At 41.9% G+C, this 17,074-nt stretch overlaps 1 protein-coding gene across 10 annotated transcripts in view; it reads left to right on the plus strand.

Annotated features, from left to right (window-relative positions):
• Positions 1-3,204: 3,204 nt before the first annotated feature.
• Positions 3,205-17,074, plus strand: part of LOC120949062 (forkhead box protein K2) — an 18,050-nt gene continuing 4,180 nt past the window's right edge. The window contains exons 1-4 of one of the 10 annotated variants that reach the window (XM_040366056.2): positions 3,205-3,853; positions 12,623-13,893; positions 14,488-15,145; positions 15,230-15,441. In XM_040366056.2, the coding sequence (XP_040221990.1) occupies positions 13,124-13,893; positions 14,488-15,145; positions 15,230-15,441 (1,640 nt within the window). In that variant the 5' untranslated portion in view covers positions 3,205-3,853; positions 12,623-13,123. Of the gene's footprint in view, positions 3,854-4,677; positions 4,973-8,012; positions 8,313-10,843; positions 11,209-11,268; positions 11,455-11,497; positions 11,862-12,340; positions 12,434-12,622; positions 13,894-14,487; positions 15,146-15,229; positions 15,442-17,074 lie in introns of those variants that run through there. The other 9 variants (XM_040366038.2, XM_040366100.2, XM_040366090.2 and 6 more) reach the window with 9 other exon arrangements.

Raw genomic sequence — 17,074 nt, forward strand, 5'->3', positions numbered from 1 at the left:
TCACAACTGTTAGATAATTAACAGCAGTGGCATCTGAATTTAGCGCGTGGCCACGGAGGTGACAAAATGTAGCTTTTCTCGTGGCCGCACCAAAAACATACACAAGAGCGACAAAAAGCTCCTGGATCTGAATATCATCGATATTTTGTTTAAGAACCACGAAATAGGTACATAAATCAATTAGAATCATGCATTTTAGCATTATTATCATAGCAATGGGTCACAACTGCACCAAATAGCTGTTTGTTTGCGCTTTTTTGCGAACGTCAAATCTTGTCAACTTTGTTAACTTTATTTCCTGGCTGCTCCAGGTTACAAAATTTTGACTAAAGCTCAAAAAAGTGACAAAAGCTCACGTTTTGAAAATTTTGTCAGCATTTTGTCACTCTCATGGCCTTTCGCCTATAGAGACTAAAAGTTTGTAAATTGTATAGCTTAGTGAGGGTTTGCCTTCTATCGAGTTTGCCTGTTAGTAGCGAACCAATTTCCCAATGATTAGTTAGTATGGACCGGATGGCGGGCTGTAACCACAATTCGCGGGATTTCTGCAAATTGCAAGACGTACGATGTTCGTAGATTACAATTAATCATACTTTTCACTGTTTCTGTTTTTATCCATCAACCTGTCACTGTGATATGTCTCTTTTTCCAGACGTACAAAGAATGTTTCACTAAATCCCTGAACATGTGTGATAAATTCAGTATCAGACTAAATATTTCAATTGGCTCACCATATCAAGCAAGCCTCCGCATATCTTCTCTTTGTGGTAGTTATTTCCGTAACGGAATACCATTTTACCCTTTTTCCAATCATCTGTTGAAATCCCAATTTCAGCAATCGTTACTCTCCTAATGTTCTTGTTTGGATAATGCATCCAAATAAAAGATTGTTTTAATGAGTAAAACAACGATATAGATTTACTCTTCCTTCCGTACAATTTAAATTTCCCACTAAAAAGCTTCTTCGTAACATATCTGACCTTCTTTCTTCTTCTTTGGCACAACAACCCAAGCGCCATAGATTAAGCTTAAACGACTGGAAAATCAAATATCCATAGGAAAAAAACGAAAACTCCATAGCTTTACTGGTTTGCTCAATAGATGGCGTATTATAACTCTTCATGATATTGCTGTCCTTTTCTTGCAATGTTTTTTGACAAGCCTCATCTAATCATGACCTATATAACCTTCTAACTTTCCGAGCAAAAACCTATATGAATGGTCGTGTGGTCAGATACCTGGGTATCGACACCAACGACCATTACTCAAATCTCACTTGCTTTAGTACAGATGGTACACTTTGGAGCTTAATATTTAAACAATCGTATTGCCTTTCTAGTTCTAGCGATAACTTCATAACATAACTTCAATGCGAAACCATACAACAGTAAACAGAAAATGAGAAATCTCACAAAGCGAAGAAGCTCCGTGTGGTGTGGTTAACCCATCAGCAGATGGCATCACAAGCTTTTATTTGTAGAGTGCATCAGTCCATCACTGTCTGCTAAACAAAGGCTTTTTCCGTTTAGGTTGAAAGTTAGAGCCGTAGTAGACGTTTAGTGGAATTGTGGCACATGGGAAAATCACATGGGGCGATTCGCTGGCCATTACCTAACTCGAGGGGGTCGTAACTTGTATTTAAAATCATCCTGCCAAGCCATTACCCAAGTGCCACAAATCCACTAAACGACCACTAAACGGCTTCTAAACGACTCAAGTTCTCTACCTAAACGGAATATAGAAATACTTCGTTTAGCAGACGGCAAACGACTCATGCATTCTAAAAATAGCAAAAAAAAAGCTGGTGGCCCTCTCTGTTGAGCTTCATCGCTTGGAGGAGAGCTTTCTCATTTCCTCTGTACTGTTGTATGGTTTCGCATTGAAGTTATGCATCGCTAGAACTAGAACGGCGATACGATTGTTTAAATACTAAACTTCAACGGAAAGTACCAGCACTGAAGCAAGTGAGATTTGAGTAATAGTCGTTGGTGTTGATACCCACGTATCTGACCACACGACCATTTATATAGATTTTTGCTCAGAACGTTAGAAGGCTATATAGGTCATGATAAGATGAAACTTGTCGAAACACATGGCAAGAAAAGGATAGCAATATAATAATGAGTTATAATACGCCATCTATTGATCAAACCAATGAAGCTGTGGAGCTTTCATTTTTTTCTATGGATATTCAATTTCCCAGTCGTTTAAGCTTAATCTGTGGCGCTTGGGTACTAACTCACAAATGAAAGGTTTAGAATGAGATACATATATATATTTCTTCTTTGGCTCAACAACCGATGTCGGTCAAGGCCTGCCTGTACCCACTTGTGGGCTTGGCTTTCAGTGACTAATAGATTTCCCCCCATAGCAGGATAGTCAGTCCTACGTATGGCGGCGCGGTCTATTTGGGGATTGAACCCATGACGGGCATGTTGTTAAGTCGTACGAGTTGACGACTGTACTACGAGACCGGCTCACATATATATATATATATATATATATATATATATATATATATATATATATATATATATATATATATATATATATATATATATATATATATATATATATATATATATATATATATATATATATATATATATATATATATATATATATATATATATATATATATATATATATATATATATATATAGGAGAAAAAAGATGCGCAAGCTAACCCATGATAAACCCGCAGATAAACGTTCCATGAGAAAAAGAGAGAGTGTCTCCACTTATCATCATTTTCCCCGGCTTATGAGAGGTTCAGCCTTGAAAAACTCAGCATACCCTCAAACATTTACTATTATTACAGGTCTACATACTCTTCCTGTAAAATGTATGATCCAATTAACAATTTTCTTGCAATGACCAGGCCAGATTTATCATTTTAATCACATTTAAAAATTTAATCGAAGTGGGCTCTTAGATATCAAACTGCCTGTAACGAACTTTTGCCTACTTGTCAAATCGTTGCACATTACGGGACCTCGTACCTGCACAGTCCTTGGGCGATCCAAAAGGCCGCCGTGTCGCTTCCCGTGGCTAGATGGGAGGGCAACTAGATCGTACGGAAGGTTTTTGTTTGCTGGGTACGCATCGCATCTTTCTATTCTAAATTAACATGCTTACTCTTTCTACTCAATGTAACATAAAGCCCGGCAGAGCAGGAAACCATGCTGAAAATCTGGCTTGGGTTTGTATTAGGTGTTAGGTTAGGTCTTTCAACCTGGTTTTTCATGTCAATAATCCGTTGAATTCGATTAACCGGTCACGGTTTGGTCGCTGGTTTCGAGCCGTATGAATTTACGGTTTTATTTATCGCGTTCAGCTCGGCGCCATCTTTGGCAATTGCTAATGTCAAACCTGCTGTACAAATTTCAATACACCCGAGATTCAATTTTAGCAAGGTATTTCCGACGAATGTCAATTTGTTCTGCCCGACTCTACCTTCCATCTGCATATACCTTGCCTAGTTTCCCGAATAATCGGCTAACTGCAATGCCTTTTTGTAGCGCAGTGTACAAACCGGGCCACTTTTCCGTAAAGCTTTGACGTTTAGCAAGTTCCTTCTCGCCTCGCACAAGCGTATGCCTGAAAATCGTTTATGAAAACACACCAATTACATTGTTAAAGTTTCTCCCATGCGAGCCGGAAACGCCGGGATCGAATAAGTTCCGGCATGCGCCTATCGCTGCATGGATTATCGGCTACAGTCGGCTCTGTTACGCTGAATTTTTAGCATCGCCGTAGTGCGAAAGTATAATTAGAGCGGCTGCATAAAGTTAAAACTATTCCAGTGTTCATCATTTCTACAAAGCTACGCCTGCTGTGCTTGCTTGATGCGGTAAGTAGTTTTACTATTTTATTATCGTTAGGCAATTTGGGTTTAAGGTTTTAGACGATTGGGTTAGGAGCCAAAACAAGGAAAACAAAATGCACCCGGTGTTTTTTTTTTGTTATCTCGGACAAAAACATCCACGGCAAATACCATTTCCATGCTGTAAGAAATGGTTGATTTCGCATGTAATATACAGTAAAATAAACAAATATACATTGCTGAGGCGATGCGGCATCCACCACCATCGCAGTGGTATAAGATTAATAAAAACAAAAATAATATATTACAGTGAGTGTGTTAGTGTGTGTGTGCGCGTGTGCGTGCGTGTGTGTGTGTATGTGTGTGTGTGTTTTGTTTTAGGAAAACGCTGTGTGTTGCGGAATATCTATAGCAGCCACTAGAATAAAAAAAAACAAAGATGGCGTATTACGTTACTGGGTGATGTTCGTTGCTGTATACGCGCGAGCTATTGTACATAACATAGCAAATAACCCAGCAGGCAAAACAGGCGTGCTGTTCTGTTCTGTGCCCAGCATTTGCCATCTGCCAGAGCGAGAATGCATGACTGTTTTGCTGGCTGGACATAACACACACCCATACACAAACACACAAACAACACAACTGCTGCTGCTGCTATCTCTGTTCGTAGTTTGTACTTGCAAACCCTGCCGTTTGCGCGCGCCCTCGCACCGACTGATGAGATCACAAAGCGCACACATACACGCGCGGGCTAGCGTACTCGGAATCCGAATCAAAGCGACGATGTGTTACCAACCGAAGCGACCAATACACACACACACATACACACGCGCGGCGTTTGCGAGCTCTAGCTGCACGTAGCATTCAGTAACACTTGCGTGTTTGAGCGTACGCATCTAACTATAGAGCTCGAGTTTTTGTATAGTTCGAATGCGGCTGGGTTCAACGTGTAGTGTGTGAGTGATTGATTAGGCAAATTCAAGCTAAATCCAAACAATGCGATGTGGGTGTCTCATTTTTAGCGAGCTAGAGACGATTGTTAGCCCATTGGAGGGAGGGGGGGGGAGTGTGTTAAAAGTTCATCAAACTACTGGGACGAAATTAAAAGAATAACGCATCTGTCTACCAGCCGGGAGCAATCTAAAGGTACCTGAGGGGGCGGGGACACCTAACACAAATGTTATTAATCTTCTATCAAACCGGTACGGCGGCATACGCATTTAATTTAACTGTATTCTTTTGTGACATTCGATCGGCGCGCCGCGATTGAAAGTTAAAATTAAACATTTGTGAGATAGCGTTTAAACAACAACACAGCCAAGCAACGCAAGTGAGAGAAAGAGAGTAAGCGAGAGGGAGAGAGAGAGAGAGAGGCAAAAAAGCCGACAAACTATCGGTTCTATTGTTGAACAGGTCGCGGAAAAGGTGGCTATGGGCAGAAACGCATTTTCACGCAAACGGCCAACATTTTGACGCTTTTTTTTTTAATAAACCACACACCGCCATAGTTGGAGAATTTCATGTTCCACTGGCGAGGGGCGCGGGGCATGGTTGCGAGCAGTGTGAAAAGGAGAGAAAAACAAATGTATAAAACCTCTATAAACTTACATCAAACAATGGTGATGGAAAAAACGGCGAACCCGTTTCTAGGGAATAGTTCTGCACGCCACACCGTAGAAAGTGAGGCGGCATAAACATCTGACAACCAGATGGATGTGTGTTGGTAGCGAGACGCAGGATGTGTGTTGGTGTGTTTATTTTGCTATTTGTGGTGCCATTTCATGCGGCGGATGTGCTCGGTTCACACCCGCCGCCGGATCGTGTGTGTGTGTGTGTAACACCGTTTTGTACACAACTGCGCGACGATCGCGAACATCGCATGCAAAATTCCATGTAGGAAAAAAAAGAACCAAAAAAGAATAACCCACACAACTGCGAAACGCTTTTTTTCCTGTTCTTCGCCGAACTTTGCACAAGATTTTCGCCTAACCCCGATTGTTGTCCCACTGTCTCGTATGTGTGTGTGTGTGTATGTGTGTGTGTGTGTGTGTGTGTGCGAGTTTTTTGTTGTAGTTTTTGAAGGATTATCTTTGCATAAATATATGGGACAATACTAAAAGTTGCGCAAAAATAAGATCTTTGCGTAGATAGTGGTACGATATTGCATGTCTCATAACGTCTAGAATTCAAACCCACACCCAACCATTGTTAGCTAAGAACATGAAAGAAAGTGGAGGCGGTGGTACGCAGCTTGAAATTTGTCTCGCACAGACGTTTGTTTACATTTTGAGTTGATTTTTTTCTTAATTGTATTCCTCAATCCTGTTGCAAATGGTATTCTTATACGAATATTCTTATGCATATGTGTTCATCAAGCTTATAGAGCAATTTGCCGCTGGGAGATGTTTTCAGAATCTGTTTTTTTTTTGTTTGAATCACATCAATAGCCTACACCACCAAATACGTTGAAATAATAAGCCAACTTGACGCGCCATTTACTTTGCGCGTGTGTGTATGTGTGCGTGTAAAACTGCGCGAGGCAAATGTCAAACACCGGATTTTGGTATTAGTGCGAAAAAGCACTATGTTGGCTTAGGGGGCGAACCAAAGAAACTTTGGCTGAGCGGGAGCGAGAGGTCCGCGCATCAAATTCTGCATAAAATAGGACTTGGTGTCACTTCGCTTGCTCTGTGTGCAAATTTGTTGCAGGAAAAAAAGTGTGCCGGGAATTCAATCAGAAGTAGCAGGAATACGTCCAGAGCTATCGAATAACGTTGTCAAAGCTTGCCGGAGGCTCGCACTTGTCGTCACGACAAACGCGCAACAAACTCATTAACGATCGATAGAATCATTTGATTTGTTTATGTTAATATTTGTGCGAGTGAGTTTGACGTTCTTAGAAAACAAGGTTGCTTTTCCAGTAAAAGTGAAAAAAAAGAATACCTTATTGATTAAGAATACACGCCATAGATGTTCCATTGCAATGAATTATTCTCGTTTCTCGTTTAGTAAGCTTAAATTAAAAAAAAAATGAAAAAAAAGATTATTTTAATCAAATCCATTCGCCGGTCACAACTGCAACTAGTAACAATTGCAATAAGATTTTAGAATAACTCGTCAATGTCCACAGCTAGTCCGCAGTGTACAGCACTCGACCCGTGATACTCGATTTGTACGGTTTCTTTTAATTTGAAATCTTTTCAATTTAGTAAAAAAAATAATTTAGTGTGTGATCCGAACTTAATTTGATAAAAAAAAATCATTTTTTTTATAATATTCGACTTCCTGACAAACCCTGATCTTAGTGCAGGGACTTGTTGGTTTATGCATTAACAATTCAATATTGTGCATGTAATAGGCCATAAAATAGAAGAGCCAAGAACAACGTATAGCACACGGCATGTGGAGCTGTAACCCGCGAGGGTGACATATCAAGAATTTCTGAAGAAAAACAATTTGCCGCAACTCTGCTGTGTCTGAGCATGTCGTTGTGTCATGCCCGGTTTTATTTTGTTGTCACTCAAACAAGCGCGCTCCAGTCGATGGTGCTGCTCGTATTGCAGGAAATTGCCGTGGGCAGTGGTGTGTGTGTCGGTAAAGGTGTGGTGTTAAAAGTTTAGTCAAAACATTATTTTTGTTCCCCTATTTCGATGCGCAAACTAAATTCGCTTGAATAAGCTGTTTTTCACTCGTGTTTGCCGCTAAAAGTGGGCTAATTTATAGATTTTTCAACAGTGTGGTTGATTCATAACCCCATAAGTGTGTGCGTGTGTATGTGTGTCCGCAGTGTAAATATGTTTGATGGTCCCCGTTTATTTGCGGCGTGATAATATATAGTGTCAGCGTAAAGCGATGATTATTGAACAATAGTATCGGAACAAAGTTTTCAAAAGTGACCAAAAGTGTTTTTTTTTACTCGTCGATCAGCATTGGCCTCAGTGTCTTGTTTTTTTTTCTTTCTTTCTTCTTGCCACTAACTTTCCGTTTTTCTCTTCCATTCCTGTTCGAAGTGTGGCATCGGCACCACAAGGTTAGCTGCTAGCAAATGACACAGGTAGCATGTTCTGCTGTCGCTAAACCATTGCTTTGCCCACCACATGCATGTACATGTTTTACGATTTTTATTCATCTCAAAAAAAGGGATGAAAAACTAGTTCGATGATGTTTTTTTTTTATTTCAATTGTCATTGGTGTGCTTTGTGTATTAAATTAGAAGAACTACATTTTCAGTCTGTATCTTTCATCAACCGGGTTGTATTTACATCCCCACTTGACAGTTGCGTTCAGCCATTTTGGATTTTACCAATTGTGTACAAACAATCATGCAGCGAGAATGTGTGAATTTTCGTTCTTCCTTTTTTAAAAAGTTCAGCATCGTTTAAACCTGTTTCTACATTTATTACCAAAATACTTCAGAGTGTTTCAGTTAATGTATTAACAAATAATCTCAGTATCAGTAGAAAAGGCATACAGCAGGAGCAGCAGGGTAAGCACGAAATCGGTTGTTTACATGTTTTCAGGCTGAAAATAGGGTTGTCTATTTGGAGTATGGTTTGACCATGGAGTGTTGGCTTCAGCTTCAAAATATTAAACTGCGTATATAAAAAAATAATGATGTTTTTTCGTTACACTACTACTCCCCCCCCCCTCACATTAGTTGTCGATCAAAAGTGTTGTTTTATTTTATTTTCAATTCCTCGCAAAGTGAAACATATCAGAGCAAATAACCGAAGCCGATCGGAAAAGTGGCTAACAATGCCACTGCAATGGAAACGAAATGCTTATTTTTCAAGGTTGTTACACTGTTGCTACACGACACCTCGTTTGCGATAGTCGCATGCCACCATCTCATCTGAAGAGATGGACAAAATCCTGATTTTTTTTTCTAAACACGATAGGCTTGTACGAAAGGCTCGAACAAAGTTGTTATAAAAAATATTTTTAGCGACTTTTACTATCGCTGACTGTCACAAATATTGTTATGAAATTATTTATTGAAACAACAGTGGAGGCATGATTGTTGGCTAGTCAAAAAAATATAATTTGGGTTAGATGTGATATTAACATATAAGCAAAAACATTTTGTTTAAACACGGCAAAAGTAGTTAATTGATTAAATTAATTTAAAAGTACATGTAGTCCCAAGATACGCTAATTCGTAGATGCGTTTTTTTAAACATTACAGTTTTTTTTAGCAAATTGCATAGATGTGACAAATACATTGTCGAAGTCTCGAAAGCTTGTAGAGGCCGGTACGTCCGCGTAGGACGTTACGCCAAATAGAAGAAGAACATTGTCGAATGCAAAATAAAGTCCCTTTTGGCCGAATTTTTAAATAAAATCAATAAGGTCCAGTCAGTGGTTTCTGGAGAACAAATGATTCAGTCAGAATCCTAGTCAAATAATTAATGTAGTGGCTAAAATATACCATTTGAAGCACATTCACACAAAAATTGTCTATATTTTAGCTGAAAAAAAACCAACAAATTCAACTTACCCGGAAATTCGAGATACGCGGTTTTTTTTTTTCTCGGTCCGCCATAATGTATATCGGGGATAACCAGTAATGTGTGTTGCATTTTCACAAGGCACGTATCTAATCGAAGAATTTTGTTTTAATTATTGTCAAAATAAGAAATTCGCGTGTTACTAGTCCCACGAATTTATTTGCAAAGAAAAAGAAACCATTTTGATTTGCATTTTAAAAGCTTAAATGACAATTATAATCTAATAATCTAAGCTGTCAAACTGTCCAAGCAGTCAGTTTTGCCATCCCTGGAGTACGTTTATGCGCCCTAGAATTCGGTCAGATTCGTCGCCTACGATTTTCTCTGTGGAGATAATCTTGAAGGTTTGTAGGAAGAATTTTGAAATTGATGTTTCAATATTGCTAAACTATAAAAATATCATCCAAATAATCGCAACCACTATCAATATAGCATTTGACAGAACATCCCATTGAGCACTGACACCAAGCTTACAGGGTTTGCCAAGTCACTTTCGAATGTGCAACATGCTAATCCACATCAATATGATATTTCATTTCCATTTCAAAACGACGAAGCATTTTCAAAACGACTCAAGCAGGATTGAGTTTGACAGTTCTTTGTTATGTGTTGAAAGTCATATATGTGATGAAATTGAAATTTAATTTTGAAGCAAATATACATCATTTGACAGCTGTTTCAGTCATACAGGAAGTTTACGCTCTCCCATACAAATCAAGCGTAAACTTTTAGAGTTTACACCTCGTGTGACCGTAATATCGGTCGTCCGATTTCGGTTCACCCGTCGGCGCAGCGAATTCCAAAAGAAGTTGCGGCTAGTTTGTTTCTGCAGTGCATACCAAAAAGTTAACACAAATATCACTAAATATTCCAATTATTCTCATCAAAATTGAGGAATACAGGCGTCCCCCGAGATACGACTCCCTCGAGTTATGACAATTCGTAGATACGATGATTTTGATTTTGACAATTTAAAGTTGTCATTGAGAAGAAATTGATATATATTTTTTGAATTTCTGGGCTGATAATCGTTACACTCGCATTTCCCATGCGATGTTGAAAATCATGTATTTAAACTGAAACTTCAGTTTGAAACAAATAAACCATTTGACAGCTGTTGAAAAACATCTTGGATGCGGTGAATAACAATGTTTACATTCGAAAGTGACACTGGTAAACAACGCCGCGGCCGAATGCGGCGAAAAATTGAACTTTTGACAGACCGAGGGAATCTTTTGTGCGAGCTGTTGAAAATGGTTTGTAAAAATTTAATTTCGACTTCAATCGCGTTTGCAAAAATCAATTCATTTTTATTGTTAATTCGTTGTGTTGTTTGTAATTGCGACAATCGCACGATCGTATAGCAACGCAGTGACGCAGTAGAAAATGATTTGTGATTGTAGTGTTATTGAAAGAAAAAATCCTAATCCATGCCAACATATTTGCGAAACAGCAAAACAAAGACTGAACACACGTGTGTGCAAGAAGTGGTGCTTTTGGAGTTCGGAATATTGCGTCTCGCTTGCGATAATCGCGCATACGTGTACAAGCGGGTCGGTGTGTAGCCGATAGCTGTCAACTGCCAGCGAGCAATGTATTTTCATTCTGACATAATGTGAGTGAACGTGCCGTGTCGGTCCTCCATCCCCGGAACACGGAACACAGCTTTTCGAAGCGCATCGCAGAAGCGCAGTTGAGTTTTAGAGTGTCCGCTCGAATCCGCCTGGGCGGAGCGATTCGGTGTTATTGTCATATCGGTGCGGCCAGCTCGCACATGATTTACCATCTTAATTTCGTAATAATTATCCACGCCAAACCACGTGTGCGCGCGCACGTTTGCTACAACAAGCATACAGTTGTGTGCGTTCGAGCCCGGTAAGCCTGTATAGGTGGTACTTTCTTGCCCCCGTTTTTTTTTTTTTTGGCCGTGACGTATCGAGACACACGGGCTGAGAGAGAATAACACATGCTTACATGCGGACATGTTTGCCGTGCGCGCTGCTGTTTGTTCAGTGCAGTGCCATTGTCCTCCATGTTTTGTTCAGTGCAGTACAGCGTGCTATTGTTTCCGAATTGGTGTGTGAGATTGTTGTTGTTGCCAACTTTTTGCTCTGCTGAAAGGTGTGTGTGTGTGTGTTGGTGGCTCGATTCCGAGCCGTGGTGTGTAGACCCTTGATTTTGCTGATTTTTGCTGAAACTGAGCACCCCTCCCCCAGCCCGCGCCCTTCCCGCATGCTCTCCCGTGTGTTATGTGCGAGTGCGTGCACGTGCGCGCGTGTGTTTGTGCAAGATTGTGCGATTTTCGGGGTTTATTTTAACTCTTCTTACTGCTCCCCCCACCCCTTCCGCCATGTTGTTTGTTGTTCTAGTTGACAACGGACAGTGTCTTGCGGGCAACGAGGCCAAACCGTTTACGCCCTGTTGCAGAGTAGCGCTCCGCTAAAACATGGATAGCATTTTGTTTGATCGTTAAATGTTGGCAAACTGTGTGTGTGTGTGTTGTGCGTTGAGGAGGTGCAGGGACGGAGGTTGTGTATATCATAATGATCAAATGTAGTTCTTTCTTGTTTTTTTTTTTGTTACCCTTTGCTTCGAAAAATCAACCTCAACTGAGAATCTTTTCACTCACCACATCAAAGGCAATTTCGTTTCAAGCCGTTTTTTTGTTATTTTAATGGCCATATGTGAGGGGGGTGGGGTGGTGGGTTGCCTGTGTGTTTTTGCTTCACGGCAAACAGCAAAGGAACATTATCCCTCATTTTAGATTAGGTGCTTCCTGCTGTACGCATGCGCGCGCGTCGACAACCCATCGTCGTCGTCGTTTTTTTTCATTATTTCCTCTAAGGGACGCAAAATCAATTGGTGTGGATACATTCATTGCCAACAATTGGTATTGTGGCGATGCTGCTGCTCTTCCTGTGTGTATCGGCGTTGGGGTTTTTTTTTTTTCTTTCTGTCGCGGTGTTGTGTACACACACGTTCTTTTCTCCGCGAGAAAACTGCGCAATAGTCTGCCGGTCGAAGTCGTCGTCGTCGTCGTCTCCGCTTGGTAGTAACACACGCTGGAACTTGCTGGGATGTAAATAGAAAACATCAAACGGTGCGGTGCTGCTGCGAGCCAATGCTCGTATTTATTTACCTGCCATAAACCAATACCAGCGCGCAGTTGTTGTGTTCGTTCGCCTTTTGTAGCAAAGGGTTCAATCCAATCTGCTCTTACTGGAAAATTTTCAAACACACCTTTTGCCTGCCAGCTGTAATCTAATTGTATTCCTTTTCCTCATTTCAGCCACTGAAGTGTTTGGCTAAACCTTCGTCTCCTACCACACATCGAAGTCGTCGCGCCCCGTTCGGAATCGGAAACATCGCAAAAAGCAGCCGAACACGACGGGATTGTGAGTGAGTTTTTGATTGCTCGTCACCACCGAGGGCGCAACCGATGTGTTTACGGACAGTTTATGTCAAACTTTTTGGTTAACGTGTACTGTAGCAGCGTGCGTGTCTGATTAACACACACACAAAAACCAACAAAACCAAAAAAAGGAGTCAAGTTGCATACATAAACACTCTGCGGCAGTGAGTGACATCGGAAGCCTCGATTTGATTTGCCTGGCCCCGGTTGAGCGGCGTTTAAAGTACGATGCGAAATATTAGCCGCTCGTTTGCCTCACTAAACCAAACTACTAGCGAGCAGCAGTGGTGTTAGGATTCCTCCGCGGTGGGTTACCTTTGCAATCCTGCACTGCGTGTGTGTGTGTCTGTGAGTGTGTGAAATCCGCGTGTGTTACGTATGAGCTATTTAAACATGTCAAGCGCAGCCCAGGACTGTTTACCGCCGCGCGGCAACAATGGCGAGATGAAGCTGATCAAACAGGAACCGCAACAATCAATCAATCAGAGCGACGCGGGCAGCGGCGGCGATGCCGCCGGTAGTGCCGGTGCCGCCGCCCAGCATTTGGTGGGCAGCTCCCCCTCCTCCACCTATCAAAAATCGTCAGCAGCCACCTCAAGCAACAGCCACCCGGCTACTACACCGCTCCGCTCAAGGCGCACGTCGGCGTCCTCGCCCGTGTCCTCGCCATCGCCCACGCTGTCGACCGCGTCGGCGAAGCTGAGCAATGGCGCCGGCAAGGTGGCGGCTTCCACTGCTGCGACCGGTGCGACCGGCAGCAGCGGCCCCTCCTCCCGCGTGGCTGCCCTTCCGGCGGCCGCGCCAGCACCGGCAGCACCGTTGCCGGCAGCCGGCAGCGGCGGGGGCGAGCCGAGCGTGATGGGCCTGTCCGGCCCGAACACGGCCAACTATCACAACTTCATCGGGCGGCTGATCAGCAAAGACAACATGCTGCTCATCAGCGAGGACGTGATCGAGGTCGGCCGCAACTCGTCCAAATCGCAGGTGGACTTCCACGTCGGCAAGAACAGCTTCATCTCCCGCAAGCACTTCATCATCCAGCACGACATGAACGACGAGTTCACGCTGTTCTGTCTCAGCAAAAACGGCGTGTTCATCGATAACGTGTTTCACCGGAAAAGCGGCGAACCGTACAAGCTACCAAAACTGTAAGTGAAAGATCGATTGCGCACTAGGCTTTGCGCTTCCTTTTCTTCTTATGCTTATTCTTCTTCTTTCTAATAGTGTTGGGGTTCATGAATCTTTCGTTGAGATTCATTCATTTGAATATTGAGTGATGTGTGATTCGAATCTCGAGTCGAATCTTCAAATATTCATGAATCTCTAAGGAATCATAAATAAAAGATTCATTATTCTCCAACGAATCTCTGAAGATTCATGAATCTCGGAAAATTCTTGAATCTTCAAATATTAATGAATCTGCAAGGAATCACGAATTTCTGAAGATTCATGAAACTTGAAAGATTAATTAATTTTCAACGACTCATGAATCTTAAAAGATATAAGGATCATGTATCCATGAAAATTGATACTTCTTCTGGGATTCATGATTCTTTACAGATGTATGATTTTCAAAATAATGAATCCCTTGAGATTTATTAATCTTTCGAGGTCTGAATCTGAATCGGATTTACCCAACACTACTTTGTATTTAAAAAAAAAGCTGCTCTATTCTAACTGCCCGTTTTTTCTTCTTTGATTTGCCTGTTTGGCGCGTGTATCCTATTTCGTCCGATTTCCAGATGCAGCATCCGTTTCCCTAGTACAAACATCAAGATCCAGTTTGAAAATTTGATCGACCAGGCCAACAACGGTATACTGGTGGACCTGAACGAGCACACGCCGGTCAAGATCGGTACCGGTCCGGTCGGTGGCATCCCGCTGCACGCTGGCTCCATCAGCGGTGCATCGATGAGCGGCGGCATGTCGCAGGGCGGCGGCGGCGTCGGCGGCGCCAGTGGCAACAGTAGCGGCGGCGTTGGGCTAGCTGGCAGCGGCCAGCAGCACCACTACCACCACAACCGTGGTGGAAAGTCGCCCTCCTCCAGTGTGATTTACGCACCGCTCAAAATTTCAATTCCCTCCGAGCACGGTGGTGCGGTCGGCACGGTCGGTCTGCTCGGCGATGTATCTCGCGGCTCCGTACGGGGCGGCGGTGGCGGTGGTGGTGGAGCTGGCAGTGGGGGAGGCGGCGGCAGTTGTCGGGGCGGTGAGCTGCACGGCATGGGCGGCAGCGGATACCCGTCCCCTACCGGGACGATCAGTGCTGCGAACAGTTGCCCCACCAGCCCACGGCAGAACGTGCACGAGTTTGCCCAGTACAGCAGCAGCAATCACCATCATCAGCACACCCCGGCCAGCGTAACCGGCACCACCAACAACAACAATAACAACTATTCCGTGAGTGTTTACCCTTTTGTGCTAGTTGCGCGATGGTGCTGTAACCGTGTTTTTCCTTTTTTGTTATTTTCTTTTCTGTCGCAGGAATTTCAAGCCCCGGCCACACAATCACTGGAGAGCGATAAGCCACCGTACAGCTACGCGCAGCTGATCGTACAAGCTATCTCGGCCTCGCCGGAGAAGCAGCTGACTCTCTCGGGGATCTATTCCTTCATCTCGAAGAACTATCCCTACTACCGGACCGGAGCAAACAAAGGGTGGCAGAACTCTATTCGGCACAATTTGAGCTTGAACCGGTAAGTGGCGTTACCAAAGCATGTAGTACTGTGTGCGGTAGTCAGTTTTCGCCTCCGTGGACGAAACAACCGCTATAGCAGTGATGTCAAACTGGTGGGCCGCGAGATATTTCGGTGTGGCCCGCGACCGCTTGAGCTAAAATTTATTTGTAGAAGCATTTCTGCTTCTACAGTACATAGCAATCAATTCCGAACGCCCTGAAATATGAAGAGTTGTTCAATTTCGCAGGTTTCTCTACTAATTGTCAGACCACGCAACGCCATAAAACCCTTGTCGGTGTTTCATCGTACCTTCATTATATATCTTTACAAAAAAAGAATTTCAAATACTATTTATTTTAATCAAAATAAAAATCAATTAAAGATAAAATTGATCAATAAAAGAAGCAATTTTAAACGGTTTTCCAGGAATTCTCATATCTGTGTGACACTTAATTGACACCTTCTTATGTGAAATGAACTTAATGTAATGGGAATTAGACTCTATAGCACCCTTGTTGGACAAATCCAATTTCCTATAGAATAGACGTCTGTTCCTATTCCAATGGAAGTCTCTTCCCAGAAGAAAGAGTCAAGGAAGTGTCCCACAACTATGAGAACCCCTGGAAAAATAATGATAATTCCGTTATACCCTTTCCGATGAATACATTTGTAAGCAACAGATATTTGATGAACTTGCAGTTTAGCTTCAACCTCATACCAATGTGTGAGCTCTGGAATGTCCGGAAGTATCTTACCTATCTGTATGTGGTTTTGAAACATTACTTTTGTTTTAAGGAAGGTAGTACTCAAGGTACTTGGTGACAAAACAAGTAATTTCTATAAGAAGAAGAATTGGATTTGGTTGTTATGTAAACTTTTCCAACAGGAATCTTAAACGCAAGGCATATTGTTTTTGGGAAAGGCATCTTAAAATATTTTACCTCTGCAAAAAGTTTCGAAAACAGATGAAATCAGATGTCAGCACAAAAAAGTGTTACTTTTGATAGAGGCTGTTACCAACGATCTCAAGCTTTCTATGAGGCAGCCAAGACCGCTGTGATTAGATAAAAATGCATGATTCTGTTTTTGATCGCCCTAATGAATGAGGATTTCTATGGATATATTTGCAGCAAGGGAGTAACGGTTACGAAGAACTTGTATGAAACCTTGCACTAAATGCTTTTCTCAATCAAAAGCTCAAAAATATTGATAATCAAAATGTCATCAATATCAAGGTACAATTTTGCTATTCTGTATTAGATAAACCAACGTAGTTAGTCATGACCAGTTTCTGTCATTATCTTGTTAGTTGGCACAAAACTATGGAAATTTTGGAAATATCAGAAGTCTATGGCGAATTGAAAATGATCTGACACATTTTGTTACTTTATTTTACATCCAAGTTTTAACTATTGTAACGTTATCGCAAAATGCAATAAAAATAACTGCAAATGATCTGATTTTTGTATCAAATAATATCATTTAAAAACTAGGCTCTGCGGCCCGTGCTACTATTTTCAAAGGCATTTTGGCCTGCGGGGGGTCGAATGAGTTTGACATCGCTGCCCTCTAGAATTTTGTACATTTTTAATTAATTTTCAAACGTGTTTTTCATCATTTTTTTTTCGCTTTCTACACTCATACACTCACA

Source organism: Anopheles coluzzii, chromosome X, assembly GCF_943734685.1.
Source record: "Anopheles coluzzii chromosome X, AcolN3, whole genome shotgun sequence".
Classification (NCBI taxonomy): Eukaryota; Metazoa; Arthropoda; class Insecta; order Diptera; family Culicidae; genus Anopheles; species Anopheles coluzzii.